At 41.7% G+C, this 20,558-nt stretch overlaps 1 protein-coding gene across 12 annotated transcripts in view; it reads left to right on the forward strand.

Annotated features, from left to right (window-relative positions):
- PPFIA2 (PTPRF interacting protein alpha 2) overlaps window positions 1-20,558 on the forward strand; it is a 480,721-nt gene that overhangs the window by 314,679 nt on the left and 145,484 nt on the right. For all 12 annotated transcript variants that reach the window (XM_040344191.1, XM_040344192.1, XM_040344193.1 and 9 more), the window contains 2 exons: window positions 2,430-2,564; window positions 20,413-20,496. In XM_040344191.1, the coding sequence (XP_040200125.1) occupies window positions 2,430-2,564; window positions 20,413-20,496 (219 nt within the window). The remainder of the gene's footprint in view (window positions 1-2,429; window positions 2,565-20,412; window positions 20,497-20,558) is intronic.

Below are 20,558 nucleotides of genomic sequence, written 5' to 3' on the forward strand. Positions count from 1 at the left end.
TAACACTTTTTTGTGTTGCTTTGTTTTATTTTCTTTTTCAGTGTTACTTAAGAAAAACAACATTCCAACATTATTTTAGTGTAATTTGGGACAAATTATAGAATACAATCTAAACATTTTATTTACAGCATAATATCCTTATTGTTGATGCTGAAAGTGGTACATTGTTTCGCATGGAAATTTGGTGTTTTATATTGTAATTCTTAGGAATTCTGAGGCCCCGTACACACGACAGAGTTTCTCGGCAGAATTCAGCGAGAAACTCAGTCAGAGCCGGATTCTGCCGAGAAACTCTGTCGTGTGTACACTTTCGGCCCGATGGAGCCGCCGAGGAACTCGTCGAGAAAATAGAGAACATGTTCTCTATTTTCTCGTTGTTCTATGGGAGAACTCGGCCCGCCGAGCTCCTCGGCGGCTTCAGGGCTGAACTCGCCGAGGAACTCGATGTGTTTGGCACGTCGAGTTCCTCGGCCGTGTGTACGGGGCCTTAGGAATAACTCACTTTAATCTGTCCAAACAAGAGTCTAGTAGACATCCCGGTATGATAAAGTTTGAAAAACAAAATCATAAATTATAATATAATAAATAACTCTAAATAATTATCAAAAATAATTGTATTCAATAATGTAATCAACTCAAAAACACTGAAATTTGCTCAGTTGTAGAATTGTCGCTGTCGTCACTTTCAGTGTTTGATGACGAATTTCCCCACAAATCACTATTGCTCAATTCTGCAAGTGATTCTAATTTACTATCGCTGTTTTCTAGCTGTATAAAACCACTTTTGATGTAAAGGGACGCTTTTTGGTTGCTATGGACAATTTCCAGGCAGAAAGAACAGTTTGTATCATACAAAATTGCATGCAGGGCACTGGACAAAGCATTAGGGACAAAAGGAAGGTGAAATTATTTGATACAGTAATGTAATCTGTAAGATTACAGTGTACTGTATGTGTTCTATTTTTTCACTTTTTGAATTTCCCGCTGGGCTCCGTCCCCGTGCGTTGCGCCGCTCGCAGGGAATGGAGCCCAGCATACAGTACAATGGAAAGACACAGCCGCCGCACACAGCAGGAAGACATCGCAGGATACAGGGGACAAGGTAAGTACATTTTCCTGGTTACTGCAATGCAGCCCCAAGTGTGGCTCGGGGTTACTGCTCTTGGTATGGAATATTCACCCTGAGCCACACTCAGGAATACTGCTAAGAAGGTTAAAGTGATTGTAAAGTCTTGTAATTTTTTTCAATAAAAAAAACAAGCATGTTATACTTGCCTCCTCTGTGCAGTGTATTTGCACAGAGCAGCTTGCTATGGGGCACCCGATTCGAGTCACAGCTCCCTGTGTCCATTCAAGCATGGAGCTGTGACCCGGCCCCAACCCCTCTCTCTCCAGATTGGCTGACTGACATTTGTCTCAGCAAATCAGGAGTCTTGGATGGCTGAGACACTCATGGACATTGCTGGACAGAGGTGGGGCTCAGGTGAGTATTAGGGGGTGCTGGGGTGGCTGTTGCACACAAAAGGCTTTTTATCTAGAAAGCAAGGGGAATAAGGGTGGCAAAGACCCTTATAAGGATGTAAGGGGAAAAGCGTGGCAAAAGCACTTAAATAAGGGAAAATGGGAGGTTTTGGAAATTAAAGGGGGAAATGGGAGGCAATGGCTATGTAATGGAAGGAGAAATACAGGCAGAGGCTCTGACAAAAAGGGTAAGTGTGGAGGCAGATGCTCTGTGTTAGAAGGAAGGTGTAAAAAGGGAGTCTGAAGCCTCGTACACACGACCGAGGAACTCGTCGGGCGAAACACATCGTTTTCCTCATCGAGTTCCTTGTTAGGCTGTCGAGGAACTCGACAAGGCAAGTTTCTCCATTCTTATTGAGGAAATAGAGAACTTGCTCTCTTTTTGGCTCGTCGAGTTTCTCTACAGTTTCCTCGACGAAAATGTACACACGACCGGTTTCCTCGGCAAAAAAATATCTCCTAGCAAGTTTCTTGCTGGTTTTTGCCGAGAAACTCGGTCGTGTGTACGAGGCCTGAGGCTGTGGGATGGAAAGGATAATAGGATGTAAGGGATGGGGGTGGGAGGTTAAAATCCTCTGTGACAGTAGGAGAAAAAGAGAAGGTAGCGGCTGTAACAAAGAAAGTTGGAGTAGGAGAAAAAAAAGAAACAGGAAGGCAGAGGGTCTGCGACAGAAGAGGAAAAAGGAAAGACAGAAGCCCAAGCAAAAAGGGAAAAATTAGAGGCAGAGATTTGGGCATGGAAGAGAAAAAAGGAAGTCAGAGAATCCTGAAGACAGACAAAGGAAAGGGGAAGGCTTTGGGGTACAAAGTGTTCAATACATTATGCTACACAACCATGTGTATAATAATAACCATAACAAAATAGTAATTTATTATGACTGTTTTTCTTCTTTTTGTGGGATGAATAGATGGAAGAGAAAAACAGACAGCTGCAGGAGCGCTTGGAGATGGCTGAACAAAAACTACAGCAAACAATGAGGAAAGCCGAGACTCTGCCAGAGGTGGAAGCGGAGTTGGCACAAAGGATAGCAGCCCTTACAAAGGTAATGAACAGGTGAAACGTTTCTTTATAAGGATGCACCTTAAGGATGCATCATTCTACCATGCCATAGCTGCAAATCATGTAGGCGTTTTAGTTAAAAGGGGTTTAGCTTAATGAATCTAATAAAAAATACTATAAAGATGATTTATAATTGTAAAATGTTACATTGAGCTTTGTTAGACGTCTTGCTTGATTTTATGCTTACTTTGCACATCAGATGTTTTCATCATTTTGTTAATTTTATATTTTTTGATTGATGCATGTGTGCCTTGAAGAAATTTAAATATTCAGCAAGCATTGCTCAGTTTCCTACATGATCTTACAGCAGTAAGGTACCCCCTTTTCACATTAAAATGCTTGATCAATAGTTTTAATAAAAAGTAATATGTCTTGGATTGTACTATTGATCTCTCGCCTAGGCAACCTTATAAATGAAAATGAGATACCATCCTGCTACAAATAACCGTTCATCTAGTTTGACAGCTGATTCATTTCTTTTTTAATATAACCTGTGTTTATTTACTGGCAATTTAGAGTTAGTAGTGTTCTTTTTAAGAACAAATAACATATAATGACATGGACCTTTTTTATTTTGAGATTTATAAGTATACCCAGGGCCGCCATCAGGGGGGTACAGGCAGTACACCTGTAAGGGGCCCGGATGGCAACCCCCTTTAAAAAAAAAAAAAAAATATTTTTTTTTTTTTTAGTTTTTTTTTAGATTTTTTTTTTTTTAGGGGTCCGGAGGTCCCCAGGGGCCCGGAGGCCCACAGGGCCCCATATGGAAACTCCCCCTTTTTTTATTATTTTTTTATAAAAAATATATATATTTTTTTTAAATATATTTTTATTTTATTTTTTATTAAAGGGCCAATTTTTTTATTTTTTTTAGAGGTCCAGAGGTCCCCAGGGGCCCGAAGGCCCCCAGGGCCCCGGATGGCAACCCCCCTTTTTTTTATATAAAAAAAAAATTCTAATATATATTTTTATTTTATTTTTTATTAAAGGGCCATTTTTTTAGGGGTACGGGGGGGGGGCCCGGAGATCCCCAGGGCCCAGGATGACAACCCCCCTTTTTTTATAAAAAAAATAAGTATTTTTTTATATATCTTTTTATTTTATTTATATATATATATATATATATTTATTATTATTATTATAGGGCCCAGAGGTCCCCAGGGCCCCGGATGGCAACCCCCCTTTTTTTTAATAATAAAAAAAAATATATATTATTTTCTTTCTTTTTTTTCTTTATATATATATATATATATATATATATATATATATATATATATCCACTTCCCGCCCGGCCTATGGCCGATTTACGTCCGGGAAGTGGTTATGAAATCCTGACAGGACGTTCTAGATGCCCGTGGGGGCGCGCATCGCGGCGATCGGTGATGCGGGGTGTCAGTCTGACACCCTGCATCTCCGATCTCGGTAAAGAGCCTCCGGCGGAGACTCTTTACCACGTGATCAGCCGTGTCCAACCACGGCTGATCACGATGTAAACAGGAAGAGCCGCCGATGGCTCTTCCTCACTCGCGTCTGACAGACGCGAGTAGAGGATAGCCGATCGGCGGCTCTCCTGACAGGGGGGGTTAGCGCTGATTGTTTATCAGCGCAGCCCCCCCTCGGATCGCCACACTGGACCACCAGGGATGCCCACCCTGGAGCACCAGGGTGGGCAAAAAAAAATAAAAAGCTAAAAAAAAAAAAAAAGTCAAAAAAAAAAAAAAACATAAAGAAAAAAGATGCCAGTCAGTGCCCACAAATGGGCACTGACTGGCAACAATCAGTGCTGCCACCCCAGTGTCCATCAGCGCCACCCCAGTGTCCATCAGCGCCACCCCAGTGTCCATCAGTGCCACCCCACAGTGCCCATCCATGCCCAGTGCCCACCTAGCAGTGCCCATCTGTGCCACCCATGAGTGCCCATCTGTGCCGCCCATGAGTGCCCATCTGTGCCGCCTATGAGTGCCCAGTGCCGCCCATGAGTGCCCATCAGTGCCGCCTATGTGTGCCCATCAGTGCCGCCTATGTGTGCCCATCAGTGCCGCCTATGTGTGCCCATCAGTGCCGCCTATGTGTGCCCATCAGTGCCGCCTATGTGTGCCCATCAGTGTCGCATACCAGCGCCGCCAATCAGTGCCACCTCATCTGTGCCCGTCAGTACTACCTCATCGATGTCCATCAGTGCCATCTCATCGGTGCCCATTAGTGCCGCCATATCAGTGCCCGTAATTGAAAGAGAAAACTTATTTACAAAAAAATTAACAGAAAAAAATAAAAACGTAATTTTTTTTCCAAATTTTCAGCCTTTTTTTAGTTGTTGCGCAAAAAAAAAAAATCGCAGAGGTGATCAAATACCACCAAAAGAAAGCTCTATTTGTGGGGAAAAAAGGACGCCAATTTTGTTTGGGTACAGTGTAGCATGACCGCGCAATTGCCATTCAAAGTGCGACAGTGCTGAAAGCTGAAAATTGGTTTGGGCGGGAAGCTGCGTAAGTACCTGGTATGGAAGTGGTTAAATATATATATAATTTTTTTTTTTTATTAAAGGGCTCAGAGGTCCCCAGGGCCCCATGTGGAAAAACCCCTTTTTTTATTTTTTATAAATGTTTATTTTATTTGTTTTATTATTAAAGGGCCCAGAGGTCCCCAGGGTCCTGGATGGCAACCCCCTTTTTTTTTATAAATGTTTATTTTATTTTTTTATATATATTTATTTTTTTATTAAAGGGCCCAGAGGTCCCGGATGGCAACCCCCCTTTTTTCTAATTTATTTTTATAAAAAAATAAAAATCTGAGGTCCCCAGGGCCCCGGATGGCTACCCCACTTTTTTATATGTATTTTTCTTTATTTCTTCTTTTTTTTGTAAAGGGCCCCCCACGCTTCTCAATTCGCACCAGCCCCCCCCCCCCCGCTTCTCAATTTCAGGGGGCCCATGCCTGAAGCTGTGTAAGGGGCCCCATATTTCCTGATGGCTGCCCTGAGTATACCAAACATAATATCGTATTTTAGATATTTTCAAGAATAAAAAAACAGAAATCAATATTTGTATTATAATATACTTAGAAAAAAAAAGACTCTTTAGTATAGACAATGAGCTTGTGATTAAATTGGAACTAAAGCATATCAACAAAAGGTAAGTATCATTCAAGTGAATCTCTAAGGCCGCGTCCACATGGTCGGACAAAACCGATGAGAATGGACCGAGGTTCAGTTTCATCGGTCCAGCCCGACCGTGTGTATAGCCCATCGGTCTGTTTTCCTTCGGTCCAAAATTTAAAAACATGCTTCAAAATCGAACCGATGGACCACTGCCCGATCAGTCCAAACCGATGGTTAGTACAGAAAGCATTGGTTCAAAACCTGCGCATGCTCAGAATCAAGTCGACGCATGCTTGGAAGCATTGAACTTCGTTTTATACAGCACGTTGTGTGTTTTACGTCACCGCGTTCTGACCCAATCGGTTTTTGGAACGATGGTGTGTACGCACATCAGACCATCAGGCCACTTCAGCGGTGAACCGATGGAAATGGCCCATCGGACCATTCTCATCAGTTTAGAACGACCGTGTGTACGCGGCCTAAGAAAAGTAATTTGTTGATATGATATACAAGAAGGAAAAAAGTTAGCACAGCAAGTTTTATTTTCAATGCTTAATTATAAAAAAAAAATAAAAATAGCAAGTTAGGAATAGCTTGTAAGGTCATTTTGTGACTTTATAAGGTCTATGTATAAAACATTCATAGTGCGAGTGTCTTAATCATTCGCACATACACCATGAATGTTTGCTATATGTTTTTTGCCTGAGGTAAACCCAAAGAGAAAATCTCCTCCAATACAAAGGAAAAAAAAACATACAATCCGGCAATAATGGGGATGAGAAAGAAAATCAAAGATTTGCAACCCATCATAACAGATGAAATGCTGAAAGTAAATTCCAACAACGCTGGCTTTCAGACAACCACCCAGCCTCAGACATAATGTAATCAGCAGGATGCTTCATTCTGATTACAAAGTCACAAATAAAGGAACCAAGCCCTATAACAAAAAACACTGTAAACTGTGCAGTCAAATGAATCCATTAAAAGGTATCACACACACCAAAGGGAACTTCAATATTACATGATCATACAGCTGTACCTCTAGTAATGTTGTGTACTTCATCCAAAGCAACAGCAAAAAAATACAACTAAGGATCCTATGTTGGTGAAACAGGACAGAAATTACAAAGAAGAATGAATTTACATAGATACACCATTAAGGAACAAAAATAAGATGATTTTTAAATACCTGTGGGACATAATTTTTCACAACCAGACCACACCTTGGAAAACATCAATATTTTGGTTCTTAAAGGGGAGTTCCAGACTTTTTTTTAAGTTTATTAAAAGTCAGCAGCTACAAAAAGTGTAGCTGCTGGCTTTTAATAAACAGACACTTCCCTGCTCCACGGCTCCAGCGGTGCGCCAGCCGGGGCTCCGCTCCTCGCCCCCCCTCGCCGGCCGGCATCTTCATTCCTAGTGTGGGCACCCGGCAGTGACAGCTTTCGGCTTCACGGCCGGGCACCCACTGCGCATGCGCAAGCGGCACTGCGCATGCATGAGCGGCGCGGCGCCGTCCGATTGGACAGGCGCTCGCATACAGGGAGGGGCTGCAAGAAGGCGATTAAGCTAATCGCCTTTCCAGCCCCTCTTTGTGTATGGCATGAAATATTACAGTGGCTGGTTTTGGAATGGTGTATGGTTTCCTCCTAAGCAGGTAGACTGACTGTCGTGTCGTCCTTGCCCCTTACCTGCTTAGGAGGAAAACATACACCGTTCTTCATCAGGGAATTGCCCCTGATGAAGATACGTTTAACCTGTATCGAACACGTGTAGGGGAGAGGCCAGGACGACACGACAGCCAGCCTACCTGCTTAGAAGGAAACATACACCATTCCAAAACCAGCCACTGTAATATTTCATGCCATACACAAAGTGGTGCACTAGCGCACCTGGTACATGTGAGTACCCCACTGGGGGGTTGTTCTTATTTGTTTAATAAAATGTTTAAAGCGATATCACACTATCAAGGCTTTTTATTCCACATTATTCCCGAGATACTGCGTGGGAAGCCCAGGATCCTGTTACCATTATAGAACCCAGGGGTGGTTCACAAGCCTGTACTGACTGAGCATAATCACTATAGCCTCGTACACACGACCGAGAAACTCGACGGGCGAAACACATCGTTTTGCTTGTCGAGTTCCTTGTTAGGCTGTCGAGGATCTTGGCGAGCCAAATTTCCCCATTCCTGTTGAGGAAAAAGAAGACATGCTCTCTTTTTGGCTTGACGGGATCATCGACAGTTTCCTTGTCAAAGTGTACACACGACCGGTTTCCTTGGCAAAAAAACAAAAAAACAGCAGGTTTCTTGCTGGTTTTTGCTGAGAAACTCGGTCGTGTGTACGAGGCCTAAGTCGCACGCTCCAAGGTGAGCATTTAATACCTAGGGGGTCACTGGAATGAGAGCACAAATGCATGATCTGCAACACCTTTAAATCATTTTCAGACGTATGGATTTATAAGCATTTCAGCAGTCTTATTACTGGATACCACGCATAGGCACTTTTTTCAACAGGACTGTCAAAGCATTGTCTTATAAAAAGACTTGTTTTTGCACAATCGCATTTTTGCTATTTAAAGTGGGACTAGTGTTGTTCCCTATATACCACCGGGCACTTATATCTGTGTTACAAAGCACTTGGATGCCCATGAGCACATTGTTATTAATGTTTTAATTTACACAATTATTGTTTTTATTTTGGTCATATCACATCTGTCACATTAATACTACATGTGTTTGTTTTAATCTTCAGCACGCATTTATTGTGTAATATTCCAAAGCGCAGCGTATAATTTACTATTTAAGCACTAGCATTTAGACCATCACCAAACTCAGATACGGCAACTGACCATTTTACAAGTGAACACTGTAATAAACATTGTCCCTTAACCATCCATTTACAAAATGTGTGTTGTTAGGTTGAAATATTTGCAATTTCAACCATACATTTTTATTCCCCCTGTGATATAAAGATTATAGCAGTTTTATCCAAGATCAGATATTTTGTATCATTAGAAATGATACCTACTTACTGTTAGCAGTTACCGAGCAGAGCTTCTTAAATGTTATAGATGTCTTCTTTAAAAGATACATACAAGCAGCTAGGTACAATCAATACTTCTACTAAAAGGTATCCCATAAACCTATCACAGTTCACTCTGTAAATTTATCTAGGACATTGCTGAAGTGTCAGCCAATTCTTTTACTGGAATGCACACTATATATCTGTCAAGAGCTCTACTGCAATCAGTAAATTTCCCTAATAGACTTACTTTGTTAGAACACATGAATATATATTATTCTATTTACTTTGTTTCTTGTGCTACTTTCATCAATTGCTTCAACTGGTATAGACAAAGAATTTGGTCTTTTCAGTTTTTTTATTAAATCATCTCACTTATTACCGAAGTTTATGTCCGTGCAAAGCAAGTTGCCTTCACCACAGTGGGTTTTATTACATGGCAAGAGCAGTGTTATATAGTATCATGAAGCAGCCAACCACAGCTGCTTTTAACCACTTGCTTACTGGGAACATATACCCCCTTCCTGCCCAGACGAAATTTCAGCTTTCAGCACTGCGTCGCTTTAAATTAAAATTGCGCGGTCGTGCGACGTGCCTCCCAAACAAAATTTACGTCCTTTTTTCCCCCACAAATAGAGCTTTCTTTTGGTGGTATTTGATCACCTCTGCGGTTTTTCTTTTTTGTGCTATAAACAAAAAAAGAGCGACAATTTTGAAAAAAAAAATGTTGACTTTTTTTTTTAAAAAACGTTTTTTTTTCTCAGTTTAAGCCGATATGTATTCTACATATTTTTGGTAAAAAAAAAAATCACAATAAGCGTATAGTGATTGGTTTGCGCAAAAGTTATAGTGGCTACAAAATAGGGGATAGAATTCTGAAAAAAAAAATATTATTTTTTTTCACTAGTAATACGGCGATCTGCGAATTTTGTCAGGACTGCGATATTGCGGTGGACACACCGGACACTTTTGACACATTTTTGGGACCATTCACATTAATACAGCGAACAGTGCTATAAAAATGCATTGATTACTGTATAAATGTGACTGGCAGGGAAGGGGTTAACACTAGGGGACGAGGAAGGGGTTAAATGTGTATCCTGGGAGTGATTCTTTCTGTGGGGGGAGGGGGGTGACTGGGGGAGGTGACCGATGCTGTGTCCCTATGTACAAGGGACACAGCATCTGTCTCCTCTCCCTGACAGGACGTGGAGCTCTGTGTTTACACACAGAGATCCACAGTCCTGCTCTGTCATTGCCAATCGCGGGTACCTGGCGCACATCGCAGGTTGCCAGGCACACGCATCGGCATCTCAGGGACACGCCGGGTGCACGCCCCCCAGTGGCCGGAGGATGCGAGGACGTCAAAAGACGTCCTCCTGGATTTATAGAGCCACCTGGAGGCTGTCTTTTTACTACGGCCAGGGACTCAAGTAGTTAAGGGTGGAGAAGCTCAGGGGATTGGCTGTAATGTATTGGACCATGCAATTTTTTTTGCATGGTTAGTGAAGAAAACCTCTTGACAATATAGGGTGAGCCATTGCTGACTGATCCTATTGAAAATGTAATTTCAGTTCTTTTGACACTAACCCAGAAGAGCTCTGCCACTAACACAGACATTCACACACTAAATATCCTTGCTTTGATTGATGTGTTCAGGATCTTTCCTAGTCCATTAGATAAGCACTAACACCCTGATGACGGGAAATCATTTAGCTGCCTTTTTCCTTTTGGTTCCTCATGGAATAAAATAAATACTTTTGGACTCTGGACCAGTTCACACCATAGAAACGCAGTCTGGATATGTTTTTGATGCTTTTCTGTATGCATGTTTTTGATGCGTTCCAATGTGTTTTTGATGCATTCCAGTGTGTTTTTGGTGCAGTCCAGTGCATTTCCCCCTTCTTTCTTTTTTGTTGTTGTTACTTTAAATAAGAATGTGTGTTCCAGTGTGTTTTTGGTGTATTTAGGTGCATTCCGGTGCATTCCAGTGCGTATTTGATGCTTTTTACAGCATTCCAGTTCAGTCCAGTGCAGGTTTCTGGAACTGGAACACACTGCAAGCACTGGTGTGAACTATGCCATTGAAAACCATATAACCTACTTTTTATGCATTTATGATGCAGAAACAAAATTCAATGGACTGCATGTGGTGTGAACTGGTCCTTTGGGAAGTATCTGTTTGGTGCTCCCTCTGGCTCAATTATATATAGCTTATTTAACTTGGGTGATATCTGCCCCTTGGGAGAGGCCCTTTTTTTGGAGTGCTACTGAACCCAAGCCATTGAACTGAGCTAAGGACATCTATTTGTATCATTTGGAGGTGCATGCCCAGTGCCTTCCTCTTACCACTCCTTCAATATTTACCCTGGTGCAGGTTTCCTATAATAAGCTACAGCATCCTCTAATGTGCATCACTTTTAAGCACAAAGTAGAGGCAATTTTCATGCAAGAGTATTCAGTGTTCATGCCAATGAAATCTGTTCTTTTCTCAGGAATTGGTAATTAGATGGTTTACATTTGTTTATATTTATTAGTGTAGAGCTACCCCTGTGAAAGGTGCTTTAAAGGATTTGAACCCCACCAGTTACCCTGACCTCACAAGTCCTCTGACACCTTTGACACCCTGGGTTTAGACATCTTGCTGCGACCAAAAAAACATTTAAAGTCACACAAACTCAAATTAAACAGTTAAATCTTGTTTACTGAGGTTTTAAAAGCATTAGAATTCAGTAACAGAAACGTGTCACTTGCAAAAGGTTTACTATGACAAATAACCCTGAAGGCAGAAAGAACAGTCAAACGGAACAATAACAGATTATATACATTAAGTAATGAGTACCTACACAAGTGCAACAGAATCTGCTTGAAGGAGGTTTTTATGTTTGTGACTATATAGGTCCAGGCAGGTGGAGGGCAAGAGATTGACCCACTCATGTCAGACCACTCCCTTCTGTACCCCAATGCCACAGGTCCAGAAAAGGTATAACACTCTATTTAAATCAATGCAACTAATTGTATCATCAAGTCTTAAACCTACTCACTTAAAAATTAGAGTCCTGGGTGAAAGTAGGGCCTTTATGGCACCAAAGGCATAAATCCCTTGTGGGGGGGGGATATGTTGTAGATAGTCACAAACATAAAAACCACCTGCGCTTTAGAGTGGGTCCACACAATGTAAGTAGGCTTCTCTTCCACCCTGGCTGGTATGGATACACCTCGTCTTGCTGCCTTCTTAAGACTGGGGGAGTCCGGACAACTGGAAACACAAAAAGAAAGAGGGGTGCAAATACCTGGTGCATTATCCCAAAACCATTGCTTTATTAATAAAAATGTTACGTTTTATACTCACAAGATACCAAATATATCAAGCTCATCGGTACAACGTCTTCTAATCCTCACTGCATAATGTCATGTGGTAAGAGAGAGTAAAAATCCAGTAGGCTAACGGGTTTCGAGGACCAGCCTCTTCCCCCTCACATGCCTTTTTGGGGATATGTTGTAATCCCTTATGCTGTGTACACATGACCATTTTTCATGACGTGAAAAATGCAATTTTTTAAATTGGTCATTAAAAACGAACGTGTGTAGGCTCCAGAGCATTTTTCTCAATGTGAAAAATGGGCATTAAAAATTAAGAACATGCTTTATTTTTTCTCAACGTTTTTCACGTAGTTGTTTTTCACGTCATGAAAAATGGTCGTGTGTAGGCTTTAACGATGGGGAAAAAAACACACATGCTCAGAAGCAAGTTATGAGAAGGGAAATTTGCATAATCTGCCCAAAGGGTGGCGCCAATCGAATGGAACTTCCCCTTTCAAGTGCCGTTGTACGTGTTGTACGTCACCGCGCTTTGCTCGAGCATTTTTTTTTCACAATCGTGTGCATGCAAGGCAGGCTTGAAAAGAATCACGTCGAGAAAAACTTTGTTTTTTCCATGACATGAAAAATGGTCGTGTGTATGCGGCTTTAGAAGAAAAATAAGGCTTTGCATCTTCAGCTAGCTTTTTGGAGATATACTGGAGATATCCTGATAAGCAAAGTGAAGTAAATTAGACTGGTATGTCCTGGCCAGGGTGATGTAAAGGGTGCTTGTGGTGTCCTGAAGCAGGATGAACACTGTCATTGGTTGGCAGGGAGTAAGTGTAGCACAGTGTCCTACTGGTTTAGGCAAAATAACAAGACAAAATTGTCTGCATGCAGGTGTCCCTTGTTATAAGAGGGTGGGCAAGTTCCTGTTTACCAGTCCTAATGATCTTTTGTGATGAGAAGTGATGTGAACATGCCACAACAGGCCTCTGCAGGGCCTGGCTCAAGGGATGGCGTTCAATCACATGTCGCGCTGCTGCCCTGCAGAATACGGCGTGGTTATGACAAGAGTGGCTTCCAGGCTGCTGCTAGATGACCAGTGCTAGTGACTGAAAGTGGCTGTACACCTGCGTGATGACCCTCTCTCTCTTCTTGCAGCACAGACCGTGACACGGCCACAGCACTGTCTAACACTGAGCCACTTGCAGATCCAGGTCGGGGTCCCAAGAGAGTGATTCTGGCTAGCTCAGGCTTTTTATTGCCTCTCCCAGCATTTTCCTTTACCTCTTCAGCATGCTGGTACTTGTAGTTCATTACAGTCTGACTTGAGTGCAAACCCTGGTTGCTTGGACTTCAGGTCCCAAGATTTGTTTCACTCTCTCAAATTATTCACCCTGCTGTCAGATTGTGATGACATAGTCTAAGCTGAGTACTAGAGAGGAAAAGTCTCATTACAGTAAGTGCTGCAAAGTGTCTCCTGGTAAGGCAGGCAATATTAGCCAGCTCTTGGCTACATCAGCAATATAAAAAAAATGGATAGTATTGGATTTTTGAATTACCAATGATTAAGGAATAGAGAGCAATACGTCTGCATTGTTCATAACTGAAAAATGCCATGTTTGGGGAATTTTGGGATTGACTAAACTGAAGGGTCTGTTTATTTTTATATAGCCTTCCCATTTCATAGAGGGCTCCAGAGATGAGAGATCGCTCACACACTAAAATTATACAAACCAAATAAATATATGTATTAATGCATGTAAAATTTGGACTTTGTATTGAAATTAAAATTATACTTTTTATTTTTGTACTTTTAAGATGGCAATCAGACCCTGGTAATATATATCACAGTATCGAGCAAGTGTAATTATTTTATATAGAACATGTGTCAAATCGCATCTCAAATCGGCGGCATTTGCCGGCAATTGTCGGCAATGGCACTGTCCTAATCAGTGCGACGCCGCATCTGCGATTTCAAAAAGTAGTTCCTGTACTACTTTTTGCGATTTTTGCGGTAAAATCGTGCATTTTACCGCAATTTTGAATTCGCAGCAGTGTGAACCTAGGCTAAAAGCTGAATCTGCACAGTTTTCATGCAGATAGCACCACTTACTGGTCCCACTTTGTGCTCATAAAGCACTCCTCAATTTTTGAAATGAGTTGAAATTCTAAAGGCAACCAGAAGCCAACCATATACAGTAATTTAAGTCCAGAAGACGTATGAAAGAAATCTTGAATATATCCTACTGCAGCACAATCCTGACTTAAAGGTCTGGAAATGAGTAGTTCACATTCAAACAATGAATGCAGCAGCAGGTAATTTGATTTGCTATCGCACACAAATAGCTTTGTACAATATATACAGGAGTACAGTATTGAAAAAAAGCACAGGTCAAGTGTAATGAATTCCCTAACTGACCGCACTGCTCATTCTATGGCATTATCCACTTGAGAAAGCAGGCTCTTCTATTAAACATCAAAGAATGAGGTTTCTGTAGTGTAGATGCATAAATCACCTTAACCACTTCCTTACTGGGCACTTAAACCCCTTCCTGACCAGAGGACTTTTTGCGATTCGGCACTGCGTCGCTTTAACTGACAATTGCGCGGTCGTGCGACGTGGCTCCCAAACAAAATTAACGTCCTTTTTTCCCCACAAATAGAGCTTTCTTTTGGTGGTATTTGATCACCTCTGCGGTTTTTATTTTTTGCGCTATAAACAAAAATAGAGCGACAATTTTGAAAAAAAATAAAATATTTTTACTTTGTTGCTATAATAAATAGCTCAATTTTTTTTTTTACGTTTTTTTTTTTATCCTCAGTCTAGGCCGATACGTATTCTACATATTTTTAGTAAAAAAAAAAAAAATCGCAATAAGCGACTGGTTTGCGCAAAAGTTATAGCGCCTACAAAATAAGGGACAGAATTATTATTTTTTTATTTTTTTTTTTTTTACTAGAAATGGCGGCGATCTGCGATTTTTATTGGGACTGCGACGTTATGGCGGACACATCGGACACTTTTGACACATTTTTGGCGCCATTCACATTTATACTGCAATCAGTGCTATAAATATGCACTAATTACTGTATAATTTTTTTTTTTTTACTAGAAATGGCGGCGATCTGCGATTTTTATTGGGACTGCGACGTTATGGCGGACACATCGGACACTTTTGACACATTTTTGGCGCCATTCACATTTATACTGCAATCAGTGCTATAAATATGCACTAATTACTGTATAAATGCTTTTTTTTTACTAGAAATGGCGGCGATCTGCGATTTTTATTGGGACTGCGCCGTTATGGCGGACACATCGGACACTTTTGACACATTTTTGGCGCCATTCACATTTATACTGCAATCAGTGCTATAAATATGCACTAATTACTGTATAAATGCTTTTTTTTTACTAGAAATGGCGGCGATCTGCAATTTTTATTGGGACTGCGCCGTTATGGCGGACACATCGGACACTTTTGACACATTTTTGGCGCCATTCACATTTATACTGCAATCAGTGCTATAAATATGCACTAATTACTGTATAAATGTGACTGGCAGGGAAGGGTTAACACTAGGGGGTGAGGAAGGGGTTAAATGTGTACCCTAATTAGTGTTCTAACTGTGGGGGAGGGGGGGTGACTGGGGGGGTGACCGATCTATGTCTCTATGTAGAAGAGACACAGATCCGTCTCCTCTCTCCCCTGACAGCACCGCTGTCTGCGAGAGCCGGGAATGAGAGATGATCTCATATGTAAACATATGAGATCATCTCTCATTGGCCGCACAGATCGCCTAGGAAACGGCCGCTCCGATTGGCCGTTCACGGCGATCTGTGACTGGCTGTGTCCAAGGGACACGGCCAGTACAGAAGTTCCCCGCCGCGCGCTCGGGAGCGCGCGCGGGGAACGTGTAAAGGAGAGGCCGTAAAAACACGGCCTGTTAGAAATTGGGAGCCGCGCTGAGGCCGTACAAAGTCGTACGGCCGTCAGCAAGTGGTTAAACATCCTGTAACATTGTGCCTGGATAGGGATCATGGTTCTATGAAATACTTTCTGTACTCAGTCTGGGCATTAGGAATTGCTCTGTAGTTGTAACAGAATATTGCATTATTCATGTAAACTTGTGTCTTAATAAAATTTGGCTTGAATTCTAAAACCAAATAAAATTTACTGTAAAACCTTCTCAGGGCTTCTCAGGGCCTATTGTGACTAGGGGGCAGATCCACAAAGGAATTACGCCGGCGTATCTATTGATACGCCGGCGTAATTTCAAAATTCCCGCGTCGTATCTTTATTTTGAATCCTCAAAACAAGATATGACGGCATCTCGGCTAGATCCGACAGGCGTATGTCTTCGTACGCCGTCGGATCTAAGATGCAATTTTTCGGCGGCCGCTAGGTGGCGTTCCCATCGTAATCCGCGTCGAGTATGCAAATGAGCTATTTATAGCGATCCACGAACGTACGTCGGCCGTCGCTTTTTTTTCTGTCGTTTGCGTTCGGCTTTTTCCAGCGTATAGTTAAAGCTGCTATACTGAGGCCGTCCTTCCCGCGTACAATTTTGAATTTTTTACGTCGTTTGCGTAAGTCGTTCACGAATAGGAATTTGCGTAGAATGGCGTCACCGTCGTAAGCATTGGCGGGTTCCGGTTTAATTTCGAGCATGCGCACTGGGATACCCCCAGGGACGGCGCATGCGCAGTTCCAAAAAAACGTTATTTACATCGGGTCACGACGTATTAACATAAAACACGCCCCCATTAGATCCATTTGAATTCCACGCCCTTACGCCGCAAGAGATACACTACGCCACCGTAACTTATGGCGCAAATTCGTTGAGGATTCAAACTAAAGCAAAAAAAGTTACAGCGGCGTAGCGTATCTTACATACGCTGCGCCCGGCGCAGATGTATGTGGATCTGCCCCTTGGTCTGTGGCTCTTGGTCAACTACATTAAAGAAGTTGTAAAGAAGTTGTAAAGGAAGAAGTTTTTTTATCGTAATGCATTCTATGCATTAAGATAAAAAGCCTTCAGTGTTTAGCAGAACCCCCAGCACCCCCAATTACCTACCCAAGCTCCTTCTCTCTCCAGCGATGTCCACAATCCCCTCAGCCATCCAGTACACTCCTGATTGGCTGAGACAGAGCAGCGGTTTTTGGCTCCCACAGCTGTCAAAGTCAGTAAGCCAATCAGGGGAGAGAAGGGGTGGGGCAGGTCAGGGCTCTGTGTCTGAATGGATACAGGGAGCTCTGACTCAGCTTGCATGCTTCCTGTAGCAAGCTGCTGGCTGAGGGGCACTCAATGGAGGGAGGGGCTAGGATGAGCGAAGAGGGACCCTAGAAGAGGAGGATCTGGGCTGGTATGTGCAAAACCAACTGCACAGAGGAGGTAAGTATAACATGTTTGTTATTTAAAAAAATAACAAGCCATTACAATCACTTTAAACTATATTAAACTCTGGCTTAAATATTATAACTATTATTATTTGAAACCGATCAGAAAATTATATTCTAAACTCTGTGCCGCATCCCTAAACTTGCTGCATCTAAACAATTTGAATAGTAAAGGCGTGGGACTTTTGAGGCACAGCATATTGTGTAAAATAACATTTATTCAAATTGGTTAAAATTAGACACATTTCATAGTCCTCTTCATCAGGAGATGTCAGTACAGAAATGTCAGTACAGACTTTCTATAAATGCCATCTAAATACAATGACACGCTTTTTAGTAATTATATCATAGTACAACAAAATACAACAAAAATATAATCATTTACTACTTTACACAGAGAGCCTCCCCCAGGGATGGAAAAGCTAGGGCCCAGAGTACAGGCACATACAAGCACGGGGGTCCCAGAGTAATGAAAGTAAAAGGTCTCTTGCGCTACTAGTGAGTACATATGAATGTGGGGAAGTCCAAATGACAAAAGCTGCTAGATCCAATGGTGTTCACTGTACACGTAAAATGGATAAATTAAAAGTGATCTTGCGCTAAAGATATAAAACCAATACATACAAACTACAAATACTGCAAAAATGTGGTAAAGTGCTGACTATAACGTGTCAAAATGGCTCATAAATAAATAAATAAATAAGATGAGCATACATGTGCTGACCCACAAACAGATAATGATACAATATATGAAAGTGATAGAGAATATATATATATATATATATATATATATATATATATATATATATATAAAGTGTCACTGTGAAAATATGAGTAAAGTACAAAACCTGACAAAAAGTGCACAACTGCAAGGAAAGTGCCAAATTGCAAAACATGCAAAAAATGCAAAAAAGTGCTAAACGTGCACGAGTGCACCAATGCACACCATATATGAATGAATGGTTCAATAATGCAATATAAAAAAAAGGTATAAAAAATACTGTATTTATCGGCATATACGGCGCACTTTTTTGCCCTGAAAATCAGGGCAAAATCGTGGGTGCGCGATATACGCCGATACCTGCATCCCGCACTGTGTTTGAACCACTGCGCCGGCATATACCGAGCACAGTACATTCGGGTATAGTCGGGCAGGCTCGGCTCCTCTCGCGGTCACGTCCTGTGCGTCCTGTACGTCCTTTACGCGAGAGGAGCCGAGCCTGCCCGACTATACCCGAGTGTACTGCGCTTGGTATATGTCGGCGTAGTGGTTCAAACACAGCGCAGGAAGCGGGGATCAATCGGGGAGGACACCACGATGGCCGCAGAAGGACGCCGGACCAGACGAGGCCGCCGGGCAGGACACGATGGACGACGGGCAAGACACCGACGAGGGGCATCCAAACTGTTTTTTCCCTGGAATTTTCCTTCAAGTTCAGGGGTGCGCGCTATACGCCGGGGCGCATTATAGCAAGATAAATACGGTATATAAAAAATGTAAACAAGTGAGTGAGAGTGAGGTATGAAAACGTCCCATGTAGTGCATAAGGGGACAGATCCTCCAATGTCTCCAAATTCTTGATGGGGGTATGTCCTTAATTGTAGTATTGAACCATGGTGTCTCTCCTTCACCAGTCTCTCAGAACTGTCACCTTACAGATATATAAAACAGGCACATCAATTAATACTCTTCCACTCCTCTTTGATGTTAAGATACCAGGATCAGAATATCATTGCTTTTCTCCTTTAACCCTTACGATCTCTCCATCCTGCAGCAAATCACTGGAAGAGGGGAGGGAGGAGGAGGGGAGAGAACTCCAACACGTGCCCAGGGACAAGCAAGGAGGAGAGAAGACTCAGATAGTGTAGTAATTTGAATGAGACTTTAATTTATGCACACATATAAATGGACTCTTAAAATAATAGCAAGCCTGTAAAAGTAAACTGCAGCGTGTCTCCGCTTCTTCCAGTCTGCGGTGGCTTCAATCTCCCTACGGCGTTACGTCATGCACCTCGTGACTTCTTCAGGGGACAGTCCTTTACAGGCTTTTTGTTGACATTTCACTTGGGACGCTATTCATGTTTTACATACAAAAACAATATTATCTGAGTTGAGAGACCTTGCTGTGTAAGCTCTAACTGTGCTCGCCTCTCAACTGCTCCATGCTATTTTCTAACTTTCCTAGAATTGTGAAAGGGAGAAGCAGGTTGTTTGCCATTAGCTTTCTTTCAGATCCTAAGGAACTAAGAGTTGGGGACCTCTGCTTTAGTTGTTAGAAATTTACCTGTGCATTATGAGATTCTCCGCCAGTTGAAGCATCATGCTAAGTTTAGTATTTTCTACCATTTAATTTTTTTTTCTGGTATAAACATGGTCATATTTTGTTTTCTTTTCTTTACGTGTTCTGTACAGTTTTATTATTTTCAGTCTTCTGTTGTGTTTTATCAACTTTGTCCCTCTCCTTTTCCTTGACTCGTTAGTCTGATCCAACCTCCTCTACCTCATCTGATGATTATCAATATGTTATGGAATCTAAACTACAAGAAATGGTCTCCATACGTAGGAAGGTAGTCCTACTGGACTTTACTTTCTATTGCTGAATAGAATCCATCTGACTTTATTTTTCATTTTACTGTTCTTTTGTTTTTATGTTATGCCTTGATTATTGATAATCAACCATTGTGCAATTTAGTGCTTCAGGGGCTTATGATTTATGATAGTAGGTTTGTTTTCAAACCAAGCACAGTCTGCATGTTACATTTGGCTGATTTCACTGCTCATAGGTAATCCTAATATATTGCTAGCGCTTGGATGTAGCAGGCGTCTGTAGCTGACACATTTCAAGCAATGCTGTCCAGCTGCCTGCTTTAGTACTATTTATTTTTCTAGAGTAAGTCTGCAGTTAGTAGAAGCTTGCTTTTGTCTTGTAATACTTTACCATGCCCAGTCCCCAGATATTCACATTTCAGATCAGTTCCTTTGATTTTTTTTTCCAGGCAGAAGAAAGGCATGGAAACATTGAGGAACGAATGAGACATTTGGAGACACAGCTTGAAGAAAAGAACCAGGAGCTGCAGAGGGTGTGTACAGTATAATATTTTTTTTTTAGATTATGTGGATGTAAAAAAGTGGATTTACAAGT

The sequence above is a fragment of the Rana temporaria genome, chromosome 3, assembly GCF_905171775.1.
Source record: "Rana temporaria chromosome 3, aRanTem1.1, whole genome shotgun sequence".
Classification (NCBI taxonomy): Eukaryota; Metazoa; Chordata; class Amphibia; order Anura; family Ranidae; genus Rana; species Rana temporaria.